General features: G+C 51.9%; 1 protein-coding gene across 4 annotated transcripts; it reads right to left on the bottom strand.

Moving 5' to 3' along the window:
- Positions 1–3,561: 3,561 nt before the first annotated feature.
- Positions 3,562–23,960, bottom strand: FGR (FGR proto-oncogene, Src family tyrosine kinase). 4 transcript variants are annotated; one of them, XM_079114718.1, is made up of 13 exons: positions 23,805–23,960; positions 16,072–16,134; positions 14,952–15,187; positions 14,323–14,425; positions 13,098–13,196; positions 9,550–9,653; positions 8,928–9,077; positions 7,785–7,940; positions 7,514–7,693; positions 6,902–6,978; positions 6,474–6,627; positions 5,490–5,621; positions 3,562–5,387 (listed from the first exon to the last, which is right to left on the bottom strand). In XM_079114718.1, exons 3-13 carry the CDS (start codon positions 15,172–15,174, stop codon positions 5,179–5,181), a joined length of 1,587 nt encoding a protein of 528 aa, XP_078970844.1. In that variant the 5' UTR covers positions 15,175–15,187; positions 16,072–16,134; positions 23,805–23,960; the 3' UTR covers positions 3,562–5,178. The 4 variants fall into 4 exon arrangements, with proteins under 4 accessions (XP_078970844.1, XP_078970843.1, XP_078970842.1 ...); XM_079114717.1 differs by having other exon boundaries at positions 14,952–15,184; positions 23,805–23,820; XM_079114716.1 differs by lacking the exon at positions 23,805–23,960 and adding an exon at positions 16,733–16,880 and having other exon boundaries at positions 14,952–15,184.
- Positions 23,961–24,425: the final 465 nt, after the last annotated feature.

Consider the following 24,425-nt stretch of genomic DNA (forward strand, 5'->3'; position numbering starts at 1 on the left):
CATAAGGCTGATGGACAATTGGACCAGAGCCATTATGGCCCTGGTTTTCCCCTCCTTTAGATGGGAACAGCTCAGAGCTGGAGCCCAAGAGACCTGAAAGCAGGAAGCCCCCCTCATTGTGGTACAGTGGAGACTAAGGCCCCCAGGCCCCCATCAGCCCTCCTCCTGGGCCTGCCCCTCTCCCCTCCCCTGTACAAGGCCTCCCACATTCCTCCAGGCAACAGGAAACCCCAGCTGCAGCCCAGACTTCAAACAGCTCCTCCCTCTGGGGCAGGGGGTGTGGGAGGAGAGGCCAGAGGCCAGAGGGCAGAGGTCAGCTTTGTTCCTGCCAGAGGTGGTGAGGGACCTGGGGAAGACAGAGGGGGGCAGGGTAGGGCCCTTGACAGCCACACTGCATGTGTGTGAATTCTTGTGTCCATCAGGGTGTGTATGGTTCTGGCTGTTGGCCCGTGTCTGGGGATAAATGTGTGTCCTTGCTTTGATTTCTACTCATGGCCTGAGTTCCATATCTGACTGCATATGAGCACATGCTTGTCTGTAAGTGTTTAGCCTAGGACCCCGCTGATATGGCTGTAGGTGTCATCGAGCATATTGATAGGTCTGCTTCACAGGCCTGGTCAAAGCCATGTGTCCTTCTATGAGTGTGACCTGGTGTCATTCTTTGTGTCCAAGAGGGGTGTCCCCTCTCCTGCCTTTTCTCTCATTCTTCCTCCATGCTGGTCACCAGAGGATTCTATTTGAAAAGTGAATCTAACCTGGTTACTCTCCTGCTCAAAACCCTACAGTGGCTTCCCATTGCCCGAGGCTTAGAATTCTAGCCAAGTGCATGGTCAACCAGACCCCATGTACCTCACCATTTTCCTCTTTAGCCACTATCCCCCCTCAAATTTTATAGTCCAGTCACACCTATCTAATTGTAACTCCCTGCACAGCCTCATTTCCTGCCTCTGAGCTCACTTAATTCTTTCCGGTCTGGAATGTCCTCTTGCTTCGTTATCAAGCAAATTCTTTTTTTGGGGGGGTGTTTGTTTAGTGAAGCAACACCTCCTCTGAGAAACCTTCCAGGCTTCCCCTTGTCCAGTTGTTAGGACCCTCCCCGTTCCCCAGCACATCCTACGTTGTCATTTTCTGACTGTGTCAGACCCTTGAATCCTCATCACCGTTAAACTATGTGCTCTCTGAGAGAAGGGACTGTGTTGTATCTATATCCTGGGATGGGAAGTTTCTGAAGGGACATGGCCCCCCATCCCAGGGGGAAGTTTGCTGCACTTTTGGTGTAGTACCCAAAGTTTTCACTAGAGGGCGAGAGAACACCACTGCAGGACCATCCAGGCAGTGTGAGTAATAGAGGAGTGTGGGAGGAAGGTTTCTATTCTGTACCTGGGAGACAATCCCTGGAGTGGATAGAGGACTCATCTAACTCAGTCCTGGAGCAGTGGTACTCAAGATAGACTCCCCAGTGGGTCCTGGGAGCCCCAGATTTCTTTTTTCTGACTTCTCCCCGCAACTCATGGGCCGTCCCACCTGGATTCCCCCCTTCTACTTGACTTCTGGTCTTCCAACCTTCTTCCATGCTTCATCAGCACACTCCACCCTCCTGTAAATAATTATTTGCCCTTGCATGAACGGGTCATGCTTTACCATACCTCTGGGCCTTTACACAGGCTGTTCTTTCAGCCAAAGATGACCTCACTCTCTGCTTCATTAAGCAAACTCTTCTTTCACATACTCCAAGAAATTGCCCTTCGCTCTCAGACTGACCTTGCCCCTAAGTACTATAATTGTTTACTATTCTGCTTCTCTGATAGGACCAGTCTATAGGAGATATCACTAAATATGTGTGAAATTAATAAATGATTTAGTTCTTTTTTGAGTATGCGCTTCAGCACGTATGGGGCTACCCTAGGCTCTTATCTGCACCGTGACCTCCCTGGGCCTGACTCCAGCTCAGTATTATACTTTCCCATGCTTCTCTATGAAATAAAGAGCATGAGATTTTGAGTTCAAATCCTGGTGCTATTATCCAGCTGTATAACCTTGGGTGAGTGTTGGAGCCTCCCAGACTCTTCATTTCCTCTTTTATAAAATGGTGATAATCTCACCTCTGCACTGCTTCACAGTGAGGATCAAATTAGACAATGCATGCGAAACACCCAGCATTTGTCAATTAGGTGTCCTCCTCCCCCAGCATGAACTCGGAAATAAAATTGCCCTTTGAGTCTTAAGCCAGTAAAATCCATGCATCATGGAGGAGAAGAGCCAGGTGGGGGAGTGAATGAGGCGAGAGATGGTTTTGTAAACGACCGAAGAGTTTTGTGAACGGTGCAAACCGCAATCAAGGTGACCCGCCTGTAATCTCAGGGAGGCAGGGCGAGGATGTGATTGAAATTGAGAAAGCAGAAGCCTAATCAATTGCATTGTGCTCTATCTGAAGGGAACAGAAGGCTGCACGGAAATGGGGGAGCAAGGGAGATTCATTCAGCTGCTCCAGGGGGAGAGAGGGGCACTGTAGACACAGGGAGGCTCTGGTGTGCTGAAGAACAGTGGGGGACCTATGAACTTCAGATGGTTCACTGCCCTGCTGGGCCTTCACAGGAACCACATGGGCATCCAGGTAGAAGGCAGAGCCCCAGAAGGCAGATAAGAATATTCTGGTTGCACAGAAAGACTACAGAGATTAAGAGCACTGGCTTGGGGGCCAGAATACTTGATTTAGGCTCCTTCCCTGCCACTTATGCCCTGTCAGCCTTGAAAAAGTTGATTTCCTTCACTGTGCCTCAGTTTCACTACTGGCAAAAGTGAAGACAGAACAGCCTTCTCTTTCCTAGGGTTCTGTGAGGAAAAGATGGCAGCATGCACTTAGCAGGATGCCTCGCACAGCGTAAACAATGTGTAAATGGTGAGGACAAAGAGAGCTAATGTGTATGGAGCATTTTGTTGCTACTTCATAGATGAGCAAATTGAGGCTTGGAGAGATTAATACTTGCAAAAAATCACATCACCAGGCAGAGGCAGGAGTCACACCAGGCACACAGCTCCAGAGGTGTGCTCTTATTTGCATACTCAAAGGCAGGTAGAAACGCTGCCCTCTTGCTTCTACATCAGGCTGTTGTGAGTTGGATGGTCAGAGTCTATGGCCCTCAGGAAGTTTGCTCCTGAGTTGTCTGCAGAGCTGTCTCCCAATCTTACGACAACCTCTCAAGCAGCCACTTGGACTCTTCATTTTTTGTTCCCATTCAACAGCCTCCAACATAGGGCTAGGCACAGGGAACTCTCAGGTCACATTGACTGCCTTGTCCCCCTTTCCTTTAGGGTCCCCAATTTGGGGAGATTTCCAGGGCCTCTTTCTGCCAATAACTGGGAAAGAAATACACGCACATACCCCAAAAATACTGTCTTCCCACAGCCTAGAGGCAGTGAGGTCTAGTGGAAAGACCTTGGCATTGGTGTAAGGCCTTCTGTATCACATACAGCAGTGTGATCCTGGTACATCACATAACCTTAAGCCTCAGTTTTCTCATCTACCAATGGGGCTAACACAGAAACAGGCTCAAGACTGGATTCCATGACAAAACAATTTTGATATAAACACAGATGACATTCAGCAGGCAGACACTTAATAAATGAGTTATTATTATCATTATTACTATTACCTCTCCCCAGCCTGACTGAACTCCTTTAGTGCAGAGGCAGGTCTTATTTGTGCTGGCGTTCCCAGGGTTTGGCTTAGCAATTGATGCCTGGTAACTTTTTGCCAATTGCAGCAGTGATTCTCAGCTCCTTAATAAGTCACAGGGTCAACAAACATTTCCTGATGGGAGAAGTGGAAATCCTTATTTCCTGTTCCCTTGTTTTCACAGGAGGCACGTCAGTTGCCGGTTTCCCAAAGGAAGACACAGGGGGTGGGACAATTTGTCATTGCACAGGTGTGCTGCAGGTTGTTTAGCATCCTTGATCCCAGCCAGTAGGAGCCCTCAGTCATTGTAACATACAAAACTGCTTCCAAAAGCTCCCTGGTGAGAGCCATTGAGTTAGACTAATCCTCGGGTCTCTCCTCTTCCTTCCCCTTCCTTCCGCCTTCTTTTGGAGAAGAACTGCAGAGGGTCCTTTGGGATCTCTTCCCCTGCCTCTCTTGAGGAAGGTCTCAGGTTGTCCCAATGTGCCTATGATGAGTGGCAAATCTGAAATCAGGTAAACGACTAGCAAACCCATTGTGAACAGACTGAAAGCCATATTGGTATTGGAGGGGACATTTGATCTGTTTCTAGTTGCCTGTCTTCTCTGTCCATCTCTCAACTCATCGTAAGTTCACATGGGATGAGTAGTAGGACTTTTGGGTATCCTAAAACCTTATGTGTGTGTGCCTTATGCTTATCAGGTGGTACCCTTCTCTCCTGCTCCCAATAGCCAAATCTGTCCTATTCACCTCTCAGTGACCACGATGGCTCCAAAGGAAGATTCAGAAAACTTTCATGGCTTAAGGATTCATATCGTCATTTTCCTCATTTACATAATCAATAAACACACATTATTCAGAGAGGCGACCTCAGCAACTCTCTCCCTCATATCTGTGCCTGGACCCCAGTTCTGGAACACAGCAGCCAGCCAGCAGGAAGGGAATCCAGCAAAGAATTCCTGAGTCTGTAATTTACAAGAGAATTGAGAGCAGGGGACAAAGGCTTGGGGCCTGGACCACAGTAGAAAGACAGGAGGATAGGAAAGCAAGGATTGGAGACCAGAGAGAGAAGGGAAATCCAATGTTATAAATTACTAGACAAGGTTGAGCATCTTTGAAAGGCAGGGGAGAGAGGCCAGGGGCACACAGGACCCTAAGTAGAAAAATAATAAACAGCATTTGGGGTCAGAGTCAGTGAGAGATGAGCTCTGAGCGTCCATTTCCTCCTCCATCTGTAAAAATGAGTGGGTTGCCCTAGATTTAGATTTAAGTGGGAAGGGGAAGAAGAGTGCTTGGGGTCAAAGTGGGTGAGGGATGAGCTCTTACCCTCCATTTGCCTCATCTGTAAAATGAGTGGGTTGCCCTAGATGGTGTCAGAACACCTGTCCTCTGACATGCTCGGAGTCTATAAGGTTCTAAGCCTGGAGGCTTTGGGACCAGAGTCCTGGGAATTTGCAAAGGGTGGTAGGCACCCCCAGAGAGGTGGTTGATTCCTGATCAGGCTATGCCTGGTCTCCAGGCTGGTACTGTGGTTCTGTGGAGGTGAAGTAGTCTTCTAGGAAGGACTGCAGGTACTCAAAAGTGGGCCTCTCCTCTGGGTCCAGACGCCAGGTCTGTTCCATGGCTTCATACAGGGATGTTGGGCAGCCTGGGGGGCATGGCATGTGGTAGCCATGCTCTACCTGTTCCAACACTTCTCGGTTGTTCATGCCTGTGTGGGGTGGAGCTCTGTCAGTCAGGGGGCTTGGCCTCTCCCAAAGGGACTGCCAGGAGGAAACCCTTCCTTGGGACCATCCCCCAACCTCCAGCGCACCCGGGTAGGGGACTCGGCCCTTGGTGATGAGTTCAGTGAGCAGGATCCCAAAGGACCACACATCTGACTTGATGGTGAATCTGCCAAAGAGAGCTGCCTCTGGAGCTGTCCACTTTATGGGGAACTTGGTCCCTGGAAAGTTTGGAGAAAAAGGGAAAGTCAGTGAGGGGACCCCTGGGAACAGCTGGATTAAGAGAATAGGGATTTGAGAATTAGGGATCTTGGGGACCTTGAGCACAGGGTCTTTGAACACAGTAGAAAGGACCCGGTATCTAGTCCTTTATGTGTCTAGTACATTGCTAAGCACTTTATAAACATTGTAATTTTTTTTCATAATAATAACAGCTAACATGTGCCTAGCTTTTACTATGTGCTAGGCACTGTTGTTTTTTCTTCCTTCTTTGCTCTCTCTTCCTCTGGGGATCGAGAAGCCAGGGCCACTAGGCAAAATGTTCTAGCACTGAGCTACATTCCCAGCCCCAGGCACTGTTTTAGGTGATATATATGCATTAATTCATTGAACCCTCATGAAAACTCCATGAAGTAGATACTATTATTGCCCTCATTTTATAGGTGAGGAAAAGGAGGCATTGAGAAAAGTAACTTTCCCAGCTCACACTGCCAACAAGTGGCTGGGATTCATACCAGGAATTCTGGCTACAGAATTCACACTAATACATCCTATTGCCTCTAGCTTAAGAATTGTAGTGTGAATGGCACATAGTAGGTGCTTGGTAAATATTTGTCAACTTATTGTTGTCTGAATATTTTCATTTTATATTCTTATAAAGGTTGGATGACTTGCTCATGCCACAATGTCTGGCAAGTGGCTGAGCTGGGATTTGAACCCTGAATTGCCTCTTGAACATATCTGAATGGGAGTGTCCCTGATCATGGGGTGGGGAAGGGTTCCTGAGTATGTGGGACCCATGGCAGCCTCTTGGAGCTTTGCAAACTCTAGGGAGATGGGGTGAAGATCAGCACCTTGCTGGGGGTTGTACTCATTATCTTCGATCAGGCGGGCCAGCCCAAAGTCAGCAATCTTGCAGACCAGCCTCTCCCCAACCAGAATGTTGGCTGCCCTCAGGTCTCGATGGATGTAGTTCATGCGTTCCATGTAGGCCATGCCCTCAGCTACCTGGTGATGGGGGATAAGGTATGGAGAGAAGGGAGCTCATGTGGACTCATAACACCATAGCCTGGGTGAGGGGTAAGGAACCATCTGAAAAATCCACCCTTTTGATGGGGATACTGAGGCCCAGAGAGTAGCAGCGCCCTGCCTTGGGTCTCGCAGCTGATGCAGTGGGCGGGGCCGCACTTCCAAGGGTAGGTTAGGTATTTAAAGGCACTAGGATTTGTGGAAAGATAACAGGAGCGAGATCTGAGAGACAAAGGCTGCTGGTCCAGTTTACCTGGGCTGCCATATCCACCAACTGGGGCAGCCTCAAGTTCTGGCTCTCCCGGTCCTTGAGGAACTCCAGCAAGCTACCTGGAGAGAAGAAGCCAGAAAATCAGCCACAAGCCCCTACTCCAGGCTGGCCTTCTCTAGATTGTTCGCGCCCCAAACCCGAACCTACGGAATCTAGCCTGGCCCAGCCTCCAGCTCCCAACCCTCTCCCATGGGTCCACCCCCGACTCAGGATCCTGCCGGATGCCTCGACTCCGCAGTGACTCGCCCAGGTGCAGCCCCTGTACTGACGCGGTGCACACCTCGTTTCTTCTCCGCCTGGGCCCCCCCCTCCCGACACGCCCCACTTGGACTCTGCCGCGTCCGGGATCCAGCCTTCGATCCAGCCAGCTAACCACACCCCGCGCCGGAGGCTCCGCCCCGCCCCAGGCCCCGCCTCCACTTACTTGGCCTGGCTGGGAATCCAGCACTCCCGAGGTTTCGGGTACTCCAGCCCCTCTCTAGGACTCTGCCCATTGTCCGTCGTCCCTTCCCAGGTTGTGGCCCTGTCCCACCCCACCCTAACCTCCCACCAACTCCCGGCCTCCCGGGCCCCGCCTCCTGCCCCGCCTCTCACCGTGGCACATCAACTCGGTCACGATGTAGATGGGTTCCTCCGACACCACCGCGTACAGCTGCACCAGCTTGTCATGCCGCAGCAGCTTCATGACCTGCGCCTCCTCCAAGAAGGCCTTCGGGGACATGGTGCCCGGCTTCAGCGTCTTCACCGCCACCTTGGTGCTACCATTCCACGTGCCTGCCCGGTGGTGGCGTCTTGTCAAGACCCGCTCCCCTCCGGCCCAGACCCTCGCCCCTGCCCCTGGCCCCAGCTCCCGGGACCTCCGTACCCAGCCACACATCCCCAAAGCAGCCGGTGCCCAGCCGGCGATCCAACGTAATGGAACTGCGGCTGATCTCCCAGGCGTCCTTAGCCAGGCCCAGCGTCTGTGGCTTCATGGTAGTGCAGGCCGCTGTGAGCAGGTGGCACAGCCCATCATTCACCTCTGCGGGTGGGCAGATGGAGGGAGGTCAGGGACAGGCCAGTATACCCCCACACTCCTCATCCCATCCCACCCCATCCCAGCATCCAGATCTCAGGGTTAGTCAATCATAAATAACTAGGTCCAGGCGAGGTTCCAGTCCAGGACAGAAGGCAACTCAGCCTGCTGAGGGTATAAACATTTTGGTGCCCAGGGAAGGGAGTGGCACCCAGAGGGAAAGATGATCCCCATAAGGATTGGGACCTTCTTCTAGGAGGTGGCCTCAGCTGGGACTTTAAGGATAAGGTTGGATTCTGACAGGTGGAAATGGGGTTTGGGATTCCAGGTGAAGCTGTGGACAAAAGGCCCACTCCCTTCCCTGGGCCTCCATGGCCTAACCAATCAAGGTGGAAACCTGGGCATTGACTCTCACCTTCTCCTCAATACCAAACCCAGTTTTCCACTGAGTTTTTTCTGTCTCCTCTCCAACTTCAGAATTGTCCGCTTCTTTATTTCACTGCCACTGATTAAATCTGACCACCATCACCTCTCACCTGGAATGACCACTGTCTCCTAACAGACCCCTCCTTCTGCCTTGTGCCCTGGCATCCGAGCTCCCCTCAGCAACCAGAGTTTCTCACTGAAGTGCAGACAAGCTGGTCAGCCCCTGTTCAGGGCCCTGCGATGGTGACTTACTGCCCTGGTGCCTTGGTGGGGCATTCAAGACATCACTAACCCTCAGTAGTTTCCAGATTTAGACCTTAAGACAAGAAAGTGGCCAATTCCCTGCTCAGACCTTAGGAGATGCTACTTGGCCATGGTGGGGCTTTGCACCTCGGTTTCCTCTGAATCCCACAGAGCAGGGTCCTAGACTGGGAACCTCCATATGTGGGTTCTAGTCCTGGCCTGGTTGCTATTGCTTTGGGAAAACTTCCCCTTCTCTGAGCCTCAGTCTCTCCATTGAAATAGCGCATCAACTGGTTTGCTCAGGGATCTGAAGCACCAGCTTACCAATGTAGTGCTGTACCAGCTCCTGCACTGACTGGAATTGGGCCCTTGTGGTGATGTAGTAGCCACCAGTGTCCAGTTTGCGGATTTTGTAATGTTTGACATGGTCGCCTCTGTTCTGGTCCCAATCACGGATGGACAGGGAGTAGGCACCTGTGGGGAAGGGTCACTTTGGATCCACGGTCCTCTCCCTCATTCTGGGAGCTGGAAGAGGCCCCAAAGACAGGAACTGTTTGTTGTTGTTGTTGTTGTCTGTTTTTGTACTAGAGATTGAACTCAGCCTCTTGCAAATGGTAGGCAAGCATTCACCAGTGAGCTACATTTCCAGCCCTTTCTTTAAAATTTTATTTTGAGACAGGGTCTCTAAATTGCCCCAGCGGGTCTCGAACTTGGATCCTCATGACTCAGCCTCCTGAGCAGCTGGCATTACAGGTGTGTGCCACCATGCCTGGCTGAGGCTGGGACTCTTTAGTCTGATGGCCATGTCTCTAGAACCCAGGGCCAGGCTAAGCTCTGCTTCTCTACTTGTCCCAGTCTTGTCCCTGAACGAAGCACCACCCACCAATCCTAGCCTAGCCCTAATGGCTGGGCTTCCCAGATGCCAGTGGCATGTTGCAGCCCCCACCTTTGGTAGTCTCACTCTCCCGAATGAGAAAGGCCCCTCGGGGGTTGCCTGGTGAGAGAAGCTGCCTCTCTGCATCCTTCCTCCCGATCTTTCCAAAGTACCACCTGTTGGGAAGGACAGGCAAGAATCAGGTACAGTCCCTTCAAACTCCCCTCCACCCCGTGAGCCAGGACTGAATTTCCTCACTTGTAAAATGGAGCTCAAACACCTACTTGATGGCTTGGGCATCAAGATCACAGAGCAGAGGAGTAGGAAATGCCTGGCACATAATAGGTACCCAAAAAAGGTTACGCTTCTCCTCTCTAACTTTTAAGTATCTCTTGAATTAAAATTGCTAGAACCAAATCCCCAGTGATCTCATCAGGGTGTGAAGGGTTCCCTTAGTCCATCTCTGTGCTCTAGCCGTCTATGCACTCATGAGGAAGTTGAGGCTCAGAGGGGAAGTGACCTGCCCACAAGGCTGGCTGATGTACTCCACCTAAAATCCTCTGCCACCCACCCTAATTCTTTCCCCACCATCTCAAGTAATCTCTCAGCTGCCTCCCCAACTCCAGCTCTAAATACTTTTCTCCTCTGGCTTCCAGAACCCCCTCTCTTGCTTTTTCTTCTCCTCTGACAGTTCCTGGCTGCTATTTTCCTCTCATTCTCTTAAATTTAGAATGTTGTCCTAAGTTTCATCTTCGACCTCAGGCCTTACCCACTCCTGCTTTCTCTTGGGGATTCATTTTGGAATTCAATTATAGCCCTAAACCAACTGTGCAAGTCTATTGGGGGAACAGAAGTGACATGGGGGCCATAGAAGATTTGGATGTGATCTGATCACTAGATTGACAGACCTGTGACCGTTTGGGCTCAATTCAAAGGAGCATAGTTTTCAAATCAAGGGAAGTAGAAGTCTCAGTGAACTCTGGGAGTTCACTGAGCGCAGTGAAATGCTGGGCGCAGTTTGGGGGACAGGGGAGGTATTCCCAAATGGTGTGTCCAGGAGGGCATGCAGGAGGAGGAAGGAGGAATTATTGAAGGACCATGTAGACACAGTCCCAAGTGTTTTCAAAGCCCTCTTCCCACTCCCACCCATGACATTAGCTACTTCCTTAATAAACAATATAATAATGCTTATTTCATGTCAGGTTCTGCTTCATATACATACACGTATTCGTTTAATTCTCATAACATTGCGAGGTAAGTGCTATTAATATTAACCCCCACTAAACAGATGAGGAAATCGAGATGCCTAGTGGTTAAGCAACTTGCCTGAGGTCTGTGATGCCGGAATAGGAACCCAAGCTGTCTACTCTGGGGCCTGTGCTCTTAACCGGGACACTGCACTTAACCACAGCCTGCACTGGGCACTTCTCAGAAGTCTTGACACTGCACCCAGGACCCTCCCAAACCTCGCCTTCTGCATCATTACCCCTCATCTCCTTCACGCCTCCTCTAACCCTCCCCAGAAGGCCTCACCCGCTGTTCTCTGGACCCTGCCCGTGCTTCCCTCTGCGGGAGGAACCCGCCCTCCATGAGCAGCCCACATGCCCCTTTCTGCTTTCCCCAAGGGAAACTGCTCTAAGCCCCATCATTTTTTCTTTTCTTTTTTCCTTTTTTTAATACTGGGGATTGAGCCCAGGGGTGCTTAACCACTGAGCAACCTCCCCAGTCCTTCTTTATATTTTATTTAGAAACAGGGTCTGAGTTGCTTGGGGCTTCACTACATTGCTAAGGTCATCTTTGAACATGCGATTCTCCTCCCGAGTTGCTGGGATTACAGGCGTGTGCCACTGGCTCTAAGTCCAATCAAAATTCCTCTCAGTCTTCTCACCTTGCCTTCACTTGAAAGCTACTTCACACTTGGGTCTCCACTTCCTAGCCTCCCACTCCTCCCAGGCTCTGCTGTCTGGCCTCTGCCCTCACTTCACAGGAAAGATCTCCATCAAGGTCACTCCCTTTGCCAAATCCACTGGCAGCCTCTGACACTCTCACTTGTTTTCTGAAACATCTCACTTTCCCCAGACTTGGATCCTAGGGTCAATCCCTTTCTCAGCCTCCTCCCTCTTCCTTCACCCTCCTGTGCAGCTTTAATTATCATCTCTACTCTGATGAATCCCACATTTCTACCAGCCCAGGTATGCCATCTGCAAGGGCCACAGCACACAAACGAAGGAATCTTAAGTGCCAATTAGGAAAAGGTGACCTTCTTCTGGGCTTTGAGCACGGGCTGGGCGCCTCCCATACAAAGCACAATCTATTCTAATTTTTGGCAGCCTCCTCCACCAGAGTGTTCCTCTTAAACTTCAATCCAACATGTCCCCCCATAACCCATTACCTCTACTTGCCCCTTTGTCCCGCCTTAGCATTGGCATCCCACCCACCTGGAGTCACCCTTGATACCCCCGCCCCACCCAGGCAGATACCGAACCCATCGCCAGGTCCCAGGCATTCCCATTCTGCAAGGACTCTTCTATCCTTTCTTTTCTCATAGCTGTATGGCACCCATGAGGATAGACCTTAAAAAGCTCTTACGAACCCCAGTGTCCCCATCTATAAAACGGGGACACTAATGATATCAATAATGTTATTGTGAGAACCGAAAGAATCAAGCTAGGTAAAGTACCTCTTGCAGGGTCTTGAGTGTTTAAAGAAAGGTACTCAGTGAATGGTGATTCCCTGTCTCTCTCTCTCTCTTTTTTTTTTTTTTTTGGTGGGAGGCGTTGCTGGGGATGGAACCCAGGGAGGCCTGGTGCCTGCTAAGCAGGAGGTGCTCTACCCCTAGGCTACACTGCAGCTCCTCCCTGACTCCTTTCTTTTGTACTGGGGATTGAACCCAGGGGCACTTAACCACTGAGCCACACCCCCCCAAGCCCTTTTTTGTATTTTATTTAGATAAAGGGCTTGATGAGTTGCTCAGGGCTTCATTAAATTGCTGAGATTGGCTTTGAACTCTGTGATCCTCCTGCCTCAGCCTCCCCAGTGGCCGGGATTTACAATTGTGTGCCACGGTGCCAGCCCTCTGCCTCCTTAATAGAATTAACTTTAAGGAATGTTTCCTTGCCATTGTTTAGCCTCATGCCTACTCAACCACTGAACAAGACCATAGTCCCTATTTTATAGATTTTATTTTGTTCGTTTTAATATATGATGCTGGGGATAAGCTCGGGGCTTCAGGCATGCTGTACCACCCAGTCACACCCTCAGATCCACACACTCTGAGAGGCCATCACTGAGAGGCCATGTGGACCATGCTTAGCAAGTGCTGCAGGACTACCTGGCTTCATACAGCTGCTCTGCTGCTCACTAGCCATGTCAACTTGGGCAGCCATGTGGACTCTGAGCCTCCGCTTCCTCATTTGTAAAATAGGATAATAATAGAAGCACTTTAAAGAGCATCCAGAACACAGTACCTGCTATATATGCATTATTTACTATTATTCTCCTCATTATTGTCTCATTTTATTCCCACGGTAACCTTATAACAGCGTAGATAAGGGGCAGGCTCAGAGTTTGGACTCCAGGGTCTTGTCCATAGGACTGGCCTCCCCGCCTTCCCCACTCACTCTTCAGCTTGGATGGAGTCCACAGGGGCCACATAGTTGCTGGGAATGTAGCCAGTTTGTCCGGAGCTGAGAGAACGAGCCTCCCACCAGTCACCTTCACTGCAGGCACAAGAACAGGGTGGGGGAGGGGTAGTCAGGGGCAGCTCCAACCCCTGGGGCACGCTGGGGCCAGACAGGGTCACACTGATTGACTGTATACTGCCAACCCCTCACCTGGGGGACTGTTCTGGGTCTGTTCTGCCCCCAGCCACTGCGGTTGCCCCAGGAGGGCTGTTTCCTGAAGAAGGAATCAGTTTGAGGACATCTGGACCTCCTGTTCTTTCCTCTTGCTCCTGGCCAGGCAGGAGTGAGTCGCTGACGAGGTCACTTGCCCCACTGAAGCTCCCCCACCATGGTTATATATTTCCTTCTAGATAAAATTCAGACAACTCATTCATTTTTTTTTTTTTTTTTTCCTTCCCAGTGCTGGGGATGGAACCCAGGGCCTGGCACGTGCACTCCCAGCTCCTGAATCTCAATATATATGATCCACCTAGACCTAACTGCTTGGTGGTTTCCAGAAGTTATCATTTATTCTCTCAGACTCTCCTCCTCCTTTTTCACCTCTTCCTTCACTGTCCATTAACTTTTCTAATCTCATCTTTAAAATCTCCTCCTCCAGGAAGCCTGCCCTGATCGCTACTATCCTGGAGACCAAGTTCATTGTTCTTTTTGTGCCCATATTTCCTCATGTTCCCTCCACCCACAAGGTAGCACTCACCCAGTTTTTTTTTTTTTTTTTTTTTTTTGGCTGTGTGGGGTACTGGGGGTTGAACCCAGGGGCACTCTACCACTGACCTACGCTCCCAGCCTACCAATTCCCTTCCTTCCTTCCTTCCTTCCTTCCTTCCAGATAGGATTTTGCTAAATTGCTCAGGCTGGCTTTGAACTTGTGACCCTCCTGCCTCCACCTCGGTAGGTGGGATTAACCCCACCTCTGCCACTGTGATCACCCAGTGTTTTTGTTTTGTTTTGTTTTGCAGGACTGGAATGAACATAAGGCCCTGAACATGCTGGGCACTTACTCTACCACTGAGCTGCACCCCCTGCCCTCATCCAGAGGTTTTATTGTCATGTATACGTGTCCCCAACTTGTCTGAAGCTTTCTGAATACAGGGGCCAGTTAGAACTCTTCTCGGGGTCTTGCTGTCAGTCCAGGCCTGAGCGAAGTGGCCTGGTCACTTACGTGTTATTCAGGATGTGGAGCTTCTCGCCCTTGGTGAAGGTGAGGTCATCCTCCGTCCGGGCCTCATAGTCATACAGGGCGATGAACATGGTCACCCCCGTCCCTGCAGGGTCAGGGTTGCTCAGTAGAGTAGGGAACAAAATGGGGCACCAAGGGAGCCGCATCCGAAATCCCTATTCCCCAGCCAGGCTCTGCCTCCCCACGGCCTCAGAGCCCCGGGTGCCAAAGGCCTTCGGAGGTCGGTGGATTTTGGATTTGAGCTTCACCACTTGGCCCCCACATGGATTCAGGATACACAGCTTCATGCCCTTCTCATCATGGGCAGTTGCCAAGTTGCCCACTCCTCCTCTTCCCCACCAAGAAGACCCCCCACCTGGGAAGTGGCACCTGAGCGGCCAAAGACATCTGTCATTGGGGTGCCTCTCTCAGGTGAGAACAGAGCTCCATCTCCCTCTCAGACTGGGGTTCCAGGGTAGGGCTATGCACACTCCCTCCACCTGGGTAAGCTTGAGAGGAGAGCTGCACCTCCCACATCAGTCTGGAAGCTTCTAAGGAGAAGTCCACATCTCCCCTTCCCTCCATTTCTCTCAGGACCCAGGAAGCACCTGTCTCCAGCCCTCTGAACTCACCTGAGACACCCCTGATGATACCACTATCGAGGAAGGCGGGGCTGGCGGGCTGAGGGGTGAAGTTGCTATAGTTGGGGATGTGGGCAAAGGAGGATGCGCACCGGGCCTGAGTGGGGTCAGGGCCATAGCGGTCTGCAGCCCCATAGCTCTTGAAGTCCCCTTCCAGGCCAACATCTTCCTTGGTGGTCCCCGGCTCCAACTTCTTGCAGAACACACAGCCCATTCCAGGTACCCTGCTGCAGAATGGGCGCGTGGCTCACTCAGGGGCCCCTGCCAGGTGCACCCCCCTATGCACACGTGTGCAAGGGCACACACACATGCACACACACTCCCACAGGCACCAAGCTCCCCCTCTAGGGCCTGGATGAGGATCCTCCCTCATAAGGGGTAAAGGTGCAGCAGGACCATGCTTGGGTCCGCCTTGGTGCGTCTCCTCAGTGCTTGTCACCACCCCCCAGGCCCACATCTCTCAGGCGGATGTTTTACATCAGGATGGTGCTGTGTTGCCTCCTATTGCTTTGAAATGTTGTTTCTACCACTCCTTCAGGGTGCTTGGGCATGTGTCTTTGTGTGTCTTTAAGTGTGTATGTGGCTCCTGGTGAACGTCTGTGTGTGCAGGTTGGTGTGTACAGAAGTGTGTGTAAAGGTCTGCAGGTGTGTTCGGCTATGTGTGTGCCCATCCATATGAGTGTGTGAGTGTGTGTGTGTGTGTGTGTGTGTGTGCGCACACATGCACAGGTCCGTATGCACAGATGTCTCTGGTCTGTTTGTGACCATGTACACAGCTCTGGGTGGAAGCTTATAGGCTTGTCTCTGTGTGTGCCCATCTGTGAGTGTCTCTCTCTCTTTCTCTCTCTGTCTGCAGGTTTGTGTGTGAGTGTGTGGAGGGCTCTGTGCCTGCACCTGGAGATTCCCTGCAGAGGGGGATCAAGGCCATTTCCTGTCGTGGGTCCAGCCTCAGGCCTCTCAAGCTGCCTCATTCTGGCTCCCCCATCCGTTACCTAGCAACAGGGCCCTTGTAGGAGGAGGGGGCTGTGAGGCGGTTGTGGGGCCCAGGAAGGCCACCCCCACCCTGTTTCCTGACCCTAAAAGCCTTAGTCCTTTCCCCGCCCCCACTCACCCTACAGGCCCTGAATCCTGGGTCAGTGGGGCTGTTGCATGGTCCTTGGGAGGGGCTGGAGACCTGAGGGCGAGACAGAAGGCATGAAAGATGAGGGCCCTGCCAATGTTCCTGGCAGCCAGCTGCCCAGCTCCTGCCCTCTTCAGGAAGCCAGAAGGCCTGGGCTCCGCCCCAGCATGACTTCTGCCTTCATTTTCCTTCCCACCACCCCTGGTACACTTACACATCCACCCTCTCACGTAGGACACACCACCCACACCAACTCTCTCACACTCAGACCCACCTGACACCAACACATGAACACACACACCAGCACACAGTCACACAACACCGCTCACAGCATATGCTTGCCTGAGTGTGCTTGCCAACACCGCCACACACCAGCACAGCTCGAACAAGCCCAGGCTCTGATGCACGACAGCCCCCACGCACGTCCACATGCATGTGCGCGTGGATGCCTCCCAGGTTAACAGACTCACACGCTCAGACGCTCATATTTTTGTATTTAGACCCATCTCTCTACAGCTCCCTCACAGGCTCCCCGTCATTGTCTCCTAAAAATCAAGCCTTTCCCTGGAACTGGGCCTCTGCTCCCAGTCTGGGCTGGGCAAACCCCAGCAGCCCTAAGATCTCTGGTGCCAGAACAAAAGCAGACACCTACCTCCAGAGCTCCACTCCTAACCCCACATCAGAGAAAGGTCCGGGGCAGAAGTTAGGGCCAATAGTCCCCTGGGGAGCTCCCCAAATCAAACAAGCCTTCCCTAGCAATGGTGTCCTCTGAGCAACAGGGCAGGCAAGTCATTGGGCAAGGGGTCCCCCCACCCCCCGCCCCCGGCCAGAAATTCTGCCATTGCAACACTCAGAGAGGAACTAGCTGGGGAGAGGGCTCTGTTTCCCAAGATGTAAAAGGAATGAAGAGTTGTAGGGTGGGGCCATCTCAGAGAATTCCAGTTTCCCCCAGAGGGGCCTGAAGATCTTGGAGATAGGGGCCTCTAATTGCCTCCCTTGGCTCCCTGGTTGCCCTCCTATACTGAGAGACCCTTCCTCTTTTCTCAGGATTCTGCCCTCCAGACCAGAACTACCAACCTTTTACAGGAGGCCTTCGTGGATCCAACAGGTCCAGTTGCCCACAGTTCTGTCACACCAGTGCCCAGACCTCTGCCCGAGCCCCACCAACCCCTCTCACCCTTCACTGGAACTGTTCTCCCATGTGGGGGGTGAGGGGTGACACTCATGTGGTAAACTGTGAGGCCAGCTGTGGTGAGAGGTCTGCCCTAAAATAGCCCAGGTTCACTGGGCCCCGGCTGAGGCCTTCACCCAGGACCCTTCTCCTGTGAAACCACTATGTCTAAAAGGCCAGGTTGCAGGCTGGCTAAGGTCAGGGAGAGAATAAAGGAGGAGGGGATTGACATCTAGGACCAAGCTGAAGGGACTTCAGGGAAGGTGAGAGGACAGATGGGGTGGGTATGAAAGCAGTGGCTACAAGGTAAGAGGAAGACAAACACACACCTCAAAAGCTGCACCAAGCTAACGCCGACCCACACAGGCCTTTTGACATATTCTTGGACGTTATTTCAGCTACACACACATCATACAAACTCTGAGCTCCTCGGTACTGATTCCCAGATACGTACATCTTCAAGTGTTTACACACCACATGTACACAAACATCGGCCTTCATCCGTCTGTACGTAGACATATACACAGCCTCTCCACAAGAGTAAATATGGCCTGCACTTGTAATTCCAGCAATTTGCAAGGCCGAGGCAAGAGGATCGCAAGTTCAAGGCCAGCCTCAGCAATTTAGTGAGGACCTAGGAGACTTAGGGAGACCCTGTCTCAAAAAAAAGGGGGGGAGCTGGGGATTTGGTTCAGTGGTTAAGTGCCCTTGGGATCAATTCTCAATACCAAAGGGAAAAAAAAGATGGCCAGCAGATATGGAATTTATAGCATTTACTATGTAGCCACCACTACGTTAAGCACTGTGCCAATACCACCTCATTTTGTCCTCAAAAACACCCTATAATTTTAAGTATTTTTATTATGGATGAGGCAACTGAGGCACAGAGAGGCTCAGAAAGTTGTTCAAGACCACACAGATTTGGCTCCAAAATCTAAGTTCTCAACTGATTCTCTTCATCATCTGTCACAGGTATAGGTAGTTGCAGCCATTCCTACAACTGTGTGCAAATTCAGAGCCCCCATAGGACACACATAGATCACATAGCCTTCTCCTTGAGATAGCCCTACACATAGCTACACTGTTGTCACTTCCAAATAATACTCAAGTGCATATTGCCACAACATCTCTCTATCAGCATCAGATTCTGCATGCCTGGTATGGAGGTAGGATACGAGACCATTAGTCTCTGAGGTCAAAAGCTCTGTGGGCTGAGGAGCCCTGGCAGGGCTGACATCTGGCCAGAGGCAGAAGCAGGCAGCTCTCAGGGCTTTATCACACCCAGACTTGAGGGGCCCCATCTGAGCCTGGCTCTTGGGACCAGCTGTCAGGGGCTGAGAGGCTGTGGGACGCAGGGTGTGGCATCTGCATGGCCCCAGAGACGGGACATGCTGCGTGTGACTATGCTCATGTCATATTTTTGTCAGAGAGAAAAAGATGAGAAAAACAGCAAAAGAGAGAGAGAAAGCCAGGGTGGAGTGGGCAGAGAGAGAGACACAGAGAGAGAGACAGAGAGAGAGAGAGAGAGAGAGAGAGAGCGAGAGCTACAGAAAGAAAAAAAAAAAAAAATGAGAAAGCCAGAGAGACAGAAAGATGGAGAAAAATAAGGAAGAAACAGAGACAAAGAAACGCAGCGTGGTGTGCTGGTAAACTGACTCTCAGAAAAACAAAACAGAAATCCCAAGCCCTGATTTGTAGCATGTGCTGATGTCCGTGGTGTAAATGTTCCCACCATGGCTGATTTAAGGCTACTAAAGTGTCTTTCTGAAGGCCGAGCCTAGCTGGGAAGGGATGCAAAGAATCAGCTCCTCTGAGCCAGTGCCAGGCGGCTCCCACCCATCACCCCCAGAAAGAACAGGGACAAATACAAAAAGAAAAGTTGAGACAGAAATGCAATGTAGAAAGAAGAGCAATGGAGAAAAAGAGAGAGACAGAAACAGAAAAAGAGAAAGGCAGAGATGAAAAGAAAGGTCAACGACAGATAGAAAACTAAAGAGATGCGGGCCGGGGGCGTGGAGAGGGCAGGACTAGAGAAAGCAGCCCCTGTGTCCTCTCTGCTTAGGCATCTGTATGAGAATAGCCTCCAGGACTCTTTGCCCCTTGCTCTGATGCCAACTCTCATGCCACCAATTCTCTAGGGAGTGATTAGACTTCCTCAGAGTTGGGATAGCAGGCATTATTCGTAAAAATATGCTAATTTATTAAACATGTACACAGTGGTTGGCATCATGCCAAGCGATTCCTACGCATGATCTCAGTTGGTGACCTTATGAGGTAGGTTTTATGTTTAATCTAATAAGGAAACTGAGGCATAGCCATTAAGTAACTTGCCCAAGATTACATTTCCAGTAGGAAGTCAATCAATTTGGTTCCAAAGCCCACCTAGGCACTGTTCTAGTCGAAGCAAGGATGTGTGTCCCTTTATGAGTGCCCACTGTGTGCTAGGCCCTGTGCTATATGCGCTAAATTCTGGTTATGGTCCAGAGTGAAATTGATCTGCACCGTCCCTTTCCTTGGAGGCCCTGAACTTGGCTGCCTGCTGACACTAGAAAGGGAGCAACTCAAAGAGTGGCCACCAGCATTCTGGGCACTTCAGTGACTGGAGTTTATTTGTGAATTTGTGTGTGTGTGTGTGTGTGTGTGTGTGTGTGTGTGCTGGGAACCAAACCCAGGGCCAAGCACATGCTAAGCATATGCTCTACCACTGAGCTATACCCCATGTCCTGAGTATGTCCCTTGAACACCTGGTTGACAGGAATAGGTTCTCAGAGCCCCATCAGGATCCAAATCAGATTATGGGTATCAGAGCTGAGGTCCACCTTAGATCGTGGTGGTCCTCCACTTTAATACCTACCTCGGGTGGCCCTCCCTAGGTCTATTCTTTAGATGAACATCAAGCCCTCCGAACCTCAGTTTTCTTGTCTGCACTTCTGTGCACAACTGTTGTGAGAACTTCATCAGATAAAGCTCTTGCTTAGTGGTGCAGTGACTAAGTTAGGCTGAGACCACCAATAGCAGAGTAGCATGGCTCCCAGGGACACTTGTCAATCCACTCTCCTCTTTTGTGCAGGTGAGGAGTGACTCACCTGAGGTCACAAAGCCAGGCAGAAGATTCAAAGCCAGGACTACTAATTCAGTCCAGAGATCTGTTCCTGGCATTGTGATGCTGATCTCCAAAGCCCAAGCAAAATCATGCTGAGTGGTGAATGTCATTCTCCCTACTCAATCCCTGGTCAACAGATAACATCACCCTTGACAAGCTACATGGAAGTTAACCACCCAGCGGGAGAACTGCCTCCCACTCACCCCTGCTGTTGTACATAGAAGCCCCAGGCCCACCCATCCTTTCTTGAGAACCATAATTCCCTATGGTATTCAAGGCTTTGATATAGACACGTGATGTCCTGCCCTCTCAACCCATGCCAAGGACCTGGGGATCAGGAGACAGATTAAGGCTCACACTCTCCTCCTATCTGACAACTAGCTTGAGACATTGGCAATTCATCGCTATGAATTGAAGTTTCTTTGCCTGTAAAACAGGAATACAGATCTCTACCTTACAGGGTTCCACCTGAGCATCAAATGCTATCAAGCCCCTGACCTAACAGGCACACAGTAGGTGTTTAGTGAACTTTCACTTCCTTCCTTCCCCTTTGAAGAAGGAGGGTAATGAGAGGATAGGTGAGAGTGCAAGGTTAGGCGGGGCTGAGAAGAAAGAGAAGTTCCCAAGTCAGGTGGGAGAGCTGAGCTTGCCCAGCATGCCGGGGATTTCACCAAAAGGGAACTGGGACTTGGGGCAGTGGCAGGAAACCACCATCCTGCAAGAGTTCCGGCTTCTCCTCAGGCTCCTGGCTAAGCGGGGGCAGGCCTGGGCTGGAGGGGCAAGTCTAAGGTCTGCAGACTCCCCCCGTCCCTCACCAAGCCCTGAACCCTCAGTGAGTGCTTCCATATTCACCTGCAGTCCTTTGACTAAGTCCTGCCATCCACGTGACTCAAGGGCCCTTACTGAGCCCCCATTTCCCTCATCTCATTTGAGGCCTTCACTTCTCATCAACCCTCTTCTCTCTCACACCTTCCTTTCTTGAGGCCTCACAGTCTCCCCACCCCTGAATGTGTAGGTGTCAAGACGTGCCCCATGAGACTCACTCTATCCCCTGGTGAGGCCGGGGGAGAGCGTGTGTGTGTGTGTGTGTGTGTGTGTGTGAGAGTGAGATCTCTCTGTGAAACAATAGTTCTATCCTCCTGAGGGTAGAAGCTGAGTTTTTTCCACTTCTTCTGGGTAAAAGTGTTCTTTTCCCAGGATTTTCAGAAGATGGGAGCCAAGAGTGGTTGATGGGGAACTAAGGGAATCAAATCTAGGTTCCACAGGTGGCCAGATGGGAAGCACCTCCCAGGTCCAGCAGGGGTAGGGTGGGAGGGACCTAGCCCTCTCCCATCTTGACCAGCCCAGTCTGCTCTGTATGGAAGAGGCTTCTTTCTCCAGATTTGGACTTCACTACCCAGCATGCCAAAGTCTGGTCATTTCCTTTGCCACATGGGCCCCAGGTGGCTACAGAGAACACCCAAACACCCACGCATAAGCTCCCAGGCTCAAGCTCATTCACTCAAAGCCCAAATCAATCTCACTAACACTCTCACACCCTCACTCACAGCTTCACACCCACTGAGGAACAGGAGCTAATGGGCTCCACCATGCACCCCTCCAGACGGCCATAAGAGCTTGATCAAGAATGGAATGGGGACTCAGGCCTCAGCTCTGGCTACCTCCTGCACACATAACATGAGATATCCCGGATTCAGGGCCTCTGGTGCTGCCCTGTGAGTCACTGACTCCCAAACCTGCATCTGCCCATCCATGAAGTGGCAACAGAGCCCTGCTCTTCCATCCCCACCACAGACCTAAGATGCAAAGGCCTCAAGATCCCTGAGAGACTCATGTCTGAGGGGCAGCCAACCTGATGTGGCACCATAGAGGGTGGGAACAAATCCCAAACCCTGCTGGGATCCCCAGCATGAACCCTCAACAGATCCACAGACACGTATTTATTAAATGCCAATTGTGTGCTGCTAGTCCCTGAAGGTGCTGTCAGTAAGACCCAGGCTTTCTGCTCCCCCTTCATGTTTTGAGAAGGTGAAGGACGTCACACTGGGTCAGTGATAACCCTTAACCCCATCAGCAAAAGTGCTTTCTCTGTAACCCCAGTTAGTAGGCAGACTGAGGCAGAGGGTTCCAGAGCCAGGCCAGCCTGGGCAATTTAGCAAGACCCTGTCCCAAAATAAAATAAAAAGGACTGGGGATGTAGCTCAGAAGTTGAGTTCTAGCCTAGCATGCCTGAGGCCCTGGGTTCAATCTCCAGTAGAGCATAAACAAAACAAAAACTGCTTTTCTGCAGGTGATTCACAAGGGAGAGAAATAATTTCTCTGTGCAGTTCAAATGAGGAAAAGGAGACTGAGAGAAGTCTTGTAACTTGCCTTTAGTCACACATCAATTAGGAGACCAATCTTGCTAAGAACCCAGCTCGCTGAGACTGCAGATCCCTCACCCCAGGATCCCTGAATACTGAATGTCATCTCTTCACTGCTCGGTTTGGCAGCACCCCCGACCGAGGATCCAAAACAGGGACGAAAGCCGGACCAAAGGGGGCCGCCAGCAGCGAGCCTGCAGTGACCCAGCGCCCGCTGGCCTCGCCGCCCTCTCGTTGCCATGGAAACAGCCCCTCCGGGCATTCGCGGTCAAAGGCAGGATTTCCGTCGAGGTTGCCAGCAATTCCCGGATCCCGAGGGGAATGTGGACCAAGACCGCTACTGAGGGCGGGGAGGGGGCACCCAGGGAGGCCATCCCTGCTGAGGGCGGGGACTTCCCCAGGAAGCTGGGACCCACGCCTCTAGCGCCTTCAAGGAGTCCCCTCGCCACCCGGAGCCCGCCCACCACTGCGGGGCGGGAGGGTAGGGGGTCTGCAGTCGCGGCCGCCTCGCCCACCCCGCCGGTCATGGGCTTCTCCCCGTCTTCGGCCGATTCCGGAAGGGGGACATTCCTGGGTCCCCGGGACTACGCCTCGCACTGCATCCCACAAACCGTTCTCCCTGACTCCCTTCGCGTGAACTCCCGCACCTGATCCTCTCAGGGCGCCCACCTAGACCCCCTTTGCCAGAGCTCTCAGCCCTGCCCAGTTTCTTACTCTCAAGGTCTCCTCAGTTTCTCCCCAAGACCCTTCGGGGGTACCCTTAGTCCCTTCCCTTGATTCTGCCCTCTCCCCAAAGTCTAGGGACCTCACTCCATAGATGCCCTCCGTTTTCCCCATCAGCCCTTTTTTGGGGGATCTCTTCAGTTTGCTTTCTCCATATTTTCTCAGCTCTTTCCCCCAGATGTTTTCAGGCTCACTCTGCAGGTCCACCACCTCCTTAAGCTCTTTCGGGGTGGTATCCTGGTGGTCAGCACCCTCAGTCTCCTCCCCAAGTTCAAGCTTGTCCCCAGGCGCTCTAGAGTGTTCCTGCGGGCGCAGGCGGGACGCCACCTGCCGTTCCCAGCCCCTACCTGTCACGGCCGCCTACCTGGTCCCAGGGGAGCCCGCTTCTGACCGACCTGGGGCGACCCAGCCCCAGTTCCCAGCAGCCACGAGTGCTGACGTAGGGGACAAGTGGGGTGCTGCCCGCCTCTGCCCGCTGCCCCTTCTGGGCAGAGAGGAGGAAGCCGCCTTGGACTTCTCTCTTATTGCGGTGGCGGCGGCGGGGAGAATTCGCAGTCACGCCCCATCCCCTAGCCAGCTGCCCGCAGCAGGGAGGGGCCCCAGATCCAGGGCCGCCCGCCCCCACTTCCCGCCTTCCTGGGTTACCGGGGGTCAGCTCTCCCAGTCCCCTCCCGCCTGCCCGCACCCCAGCTCCACACTCAGACCTGAACGCTCTGCGCTGCCCACCCAAAGCTCCCTCTCCAAAGAGACAGGTTCCTCACCCCCAGAAGCACCTTCATTTAGAATCATTGTAGTGGAGAGCTACAGTCGCTTTTCTCTGTCACTGAGCCCCGCTCCCCCCCCCCCCCCCCCCCCCCCCCCCCCCCCCCCCGCCACGCCACTTTTCCTGCCGGGAAAACTGAGAACCAGATCAGAACTGACCTTACACAAGTTCCCAAAGACAGTTGACCTCAGACTGCTGTCACCAGAGCCACCGTGTATCCTG

Source organism: Sciurus vulgaris (assembly GCF_902686455.1).
Source record: "Sciurus vulgaris genome assembly, chromosome: 1".
Taxonomy (NCBI): Eukaryota; Metazoa; Chordata; class Mammalia; order Rodentia; family Sciuridae; genus Sciurus; species Sciurus vulgaris.